The 2,590-nt window shown below is 34.2% G+C and overlaps 1 protein-coding gene across 1 annotated transcript in view; it reads left to right on the top strand.

Moving 5' to 3' along the window:
• ikzf2 (IKAROS family zinc finger 2) overlaps positions 1-2,590 on the top strand; it is a 31,834-nt gene that overhangs the window by 10,928 nt on the left and 18,316 nt on the right. Inside the window, 1 exon segment of the mRNA XM_037686140.1 lies at positions 2,283-2,329. Within this exon segment, the coding sequence (XP_037542068.1) occupies positions 2,283-2,329 (47 nt within the window).

The following is a 2,590-nucleotide window of genomic DNA, read 5'->3' as shown; positions in this document are numbered from 1 at the left end:
AAAAAAAAAAAAAAAAAAAAAAAAAAAAAAAAAAAAAAAAAAAATCACTTAAGAAGCTGAGCTCGTTGCCACAAAAGCACTTGGCCTGTCGGTGCAGCTGACAGTTCAGGAGATGCTTGTCTGCAGGTAAATACACTCTGTGCTCGATTTATTTTTAAACTTTTATCCCCACATTCTTACTTTTGACACAATAAAATGTGCATTCACGTTGTTTGGCTTTAAAGGAATAGTTGCTTGTGTATGTGGTGGTAAGAGGGGAGGTATTATGTGATGGGACAGCTCTGCTCTGTGGGAGGCTTCATCACATTCTCTTTCTGTACATCAGCAGTTAAATGAATCGACCTTGAGCCACAGCTCCACAGAGGCTTTCAGCATTTACCTGCCCACGGATTTCCAGTGGCTTGTTTTTTTGTTTTTTTTTTTGAAAATAGCTTGGCTGCTCCCTGTCGCTATGGCTAATTCCTTAGGAACCGGTGGATCCAGTTTGATCCATCCCTCTCTTTCTTTCCCTTAACCAACTTGTTGAGTCTTCCCCCTCTTTGTTCCAACTAGACAAACGTGCAGCCGTCGGTTGAAGGCTGACTGACTTCTAATCAAATGGGAGTTTGAGTTAGGTGAGGGTAGACATCGATGGGACGGCGTCGGAGTCGATTTTAAGGTGGAAAACTCGACAGGGGGCCCACGCGCACAAGAGGGAGGCTTTCACTCAGCGCCAGTCACCTGTTGGACTGAGCAGATGCGCTCCTCCTCAACTTTTGGCTGCCTGAACTAGATCATTACAGCTGATTTCTGTCTCCCTGGACTGTCACATGCTCATCCGGACAGAGCAGTACATTTCATCTTGAGCCCTCACTGGATGATAGGTAAATTTATTTATTTTGTTTATTTCTTTAAATGGAGGTGGAGACAGAGTCCCCCCTCCCTCCATCCTTGCCTAAATAGTTTTGCATAGAGGAAGTACTTGAAGCCAACTAGAACTATTTTTCTATTTTTTTTTTTTTTTTTCATTTCAGCTTAGTATTTATTTTCTCTTTTTTTTTTTTACTTTTAACTTCCAAATTCTAAGCATCTTATGTAACAAGATCAAGAATCTGAAATATGTTGCCACGAGAACTTCCCTCTTAAGAGAACATCAGTAAAGTTCAAACTGTGAGGGAAACTGTGGATGGCTCTGTCAAAGAGTACACAAAATATGTGGAGAGGAAAGTTTAAGTCAAAAGTTTAAATAAATACATACATACATAAATACATATGCTTTTCAAGGAAATCTTATTCAAAGCTGTTAGTTTCACTTATATATATATATATATATATATATATATATATATATATATATATATTCTTACTTTAATAAGTCATCTATAAAATTATAAGTGAATCAACATAAAGATGGAACCACATTTTATTTCCATTCATTGCTAAGAATAATAGTAATAAAAAAAATAAATCTGTCATATCATAACAAATACCAGCTCATAATGTCTGTAAACATCATAACTATCTTCATATATTCTATTGGTGTCCAGATCACAAATAAAATATAAGCACTTTTTTAAACTGTTTGTACTGCTACTTGCTGATTATACATACCAGTTTAGCGCAAAAAGCTAAAAATAAAAACATAATTTAACATTGTGATTTTCTTACACCTCGTTCATTCAATCTTTATTCAACAAGCTCATTTTAGGAGTTTGAAAACAAAAGTAAAATATTGCCTGTTACACTTTTTTTTTTCCTTTGACTGTTTTACCATTATCCACTTTTACATAGTGGGAATAGATGTTCATTCATTCAACCTTTATTTATGCAGGTTAATCCCAAAGAGCCTCCGGGACTCATTTACACGAGAGACCTGGTTTTAACAAAGAGTGATGATAGTGTAGATCAGGTATAGTATGACAGTTGATGTACAAAAAATTAAAAAATGGCAACATGATCAGTGCAATCATTTATCTGGTGTGGACACAGGACCAACATTTTAGAACTACCAATGTGCGTACATTGATGTAGATGTACGTTTACAGATTTGAAATAATTAATTTTAAAAATCTAGGTAGTTTGGTAAAACATTTTCGCTAAAGCAATGACTGAACAGAAACATTGCTGTTATAAATCACTCAAAGTGATGCATCTCCTTATGCATAGAAGGTACCATTTACAATATAATAATGACATAATTACAGATATTCTTTAAAAGTAATGAAGAATAAATACAACATCAAATGTGCCAATGTTAAATTCAGGTGAATGTTACAATAATACTTATTTCTTTTACCTTACAGCACTCCTATTGAACTCGAAATGGAGGCTTCCAAAGATTACTCAGCAAGTAAGGCCCCAAATCACTTGCACACTATTACATGCAAAGATTATATGCATTGACATCCAAATGGCTTTTATTCTACTGATGATTGAGACAATGACAATGGGGTTAAACTTCTGTCTATTTTTATTTTTTTGCACTACTGTTAACTTGTTTTATATTTTATAACTTGTCCAGCATTTTGCAACATCGGTTTACCCCCAATAAAATATACACACACATTATATATATATATATATATATATATATATATATATATATATATAT

The sequence above is a fragment of the Nematolebias whitei genome, chromosome 13 (genome assembly GCF_014905685.2).
Source record: "Nematolebias whitei isolate Nwh7 chromosome 13, NemWhi1, whole genome shotgun sequence".
NCBI lineage: Eukaryota > Metazoa > Chordata > Actinopteri > Cyprinodontiformes > Rivulidae > Nematolebias > Nematolebias whitei.
The sequence above is the reverse complement of the archived record's forward strand: the minus strand, read 5'-3'. Positions and strand labels throughout refer to the sequence as shown.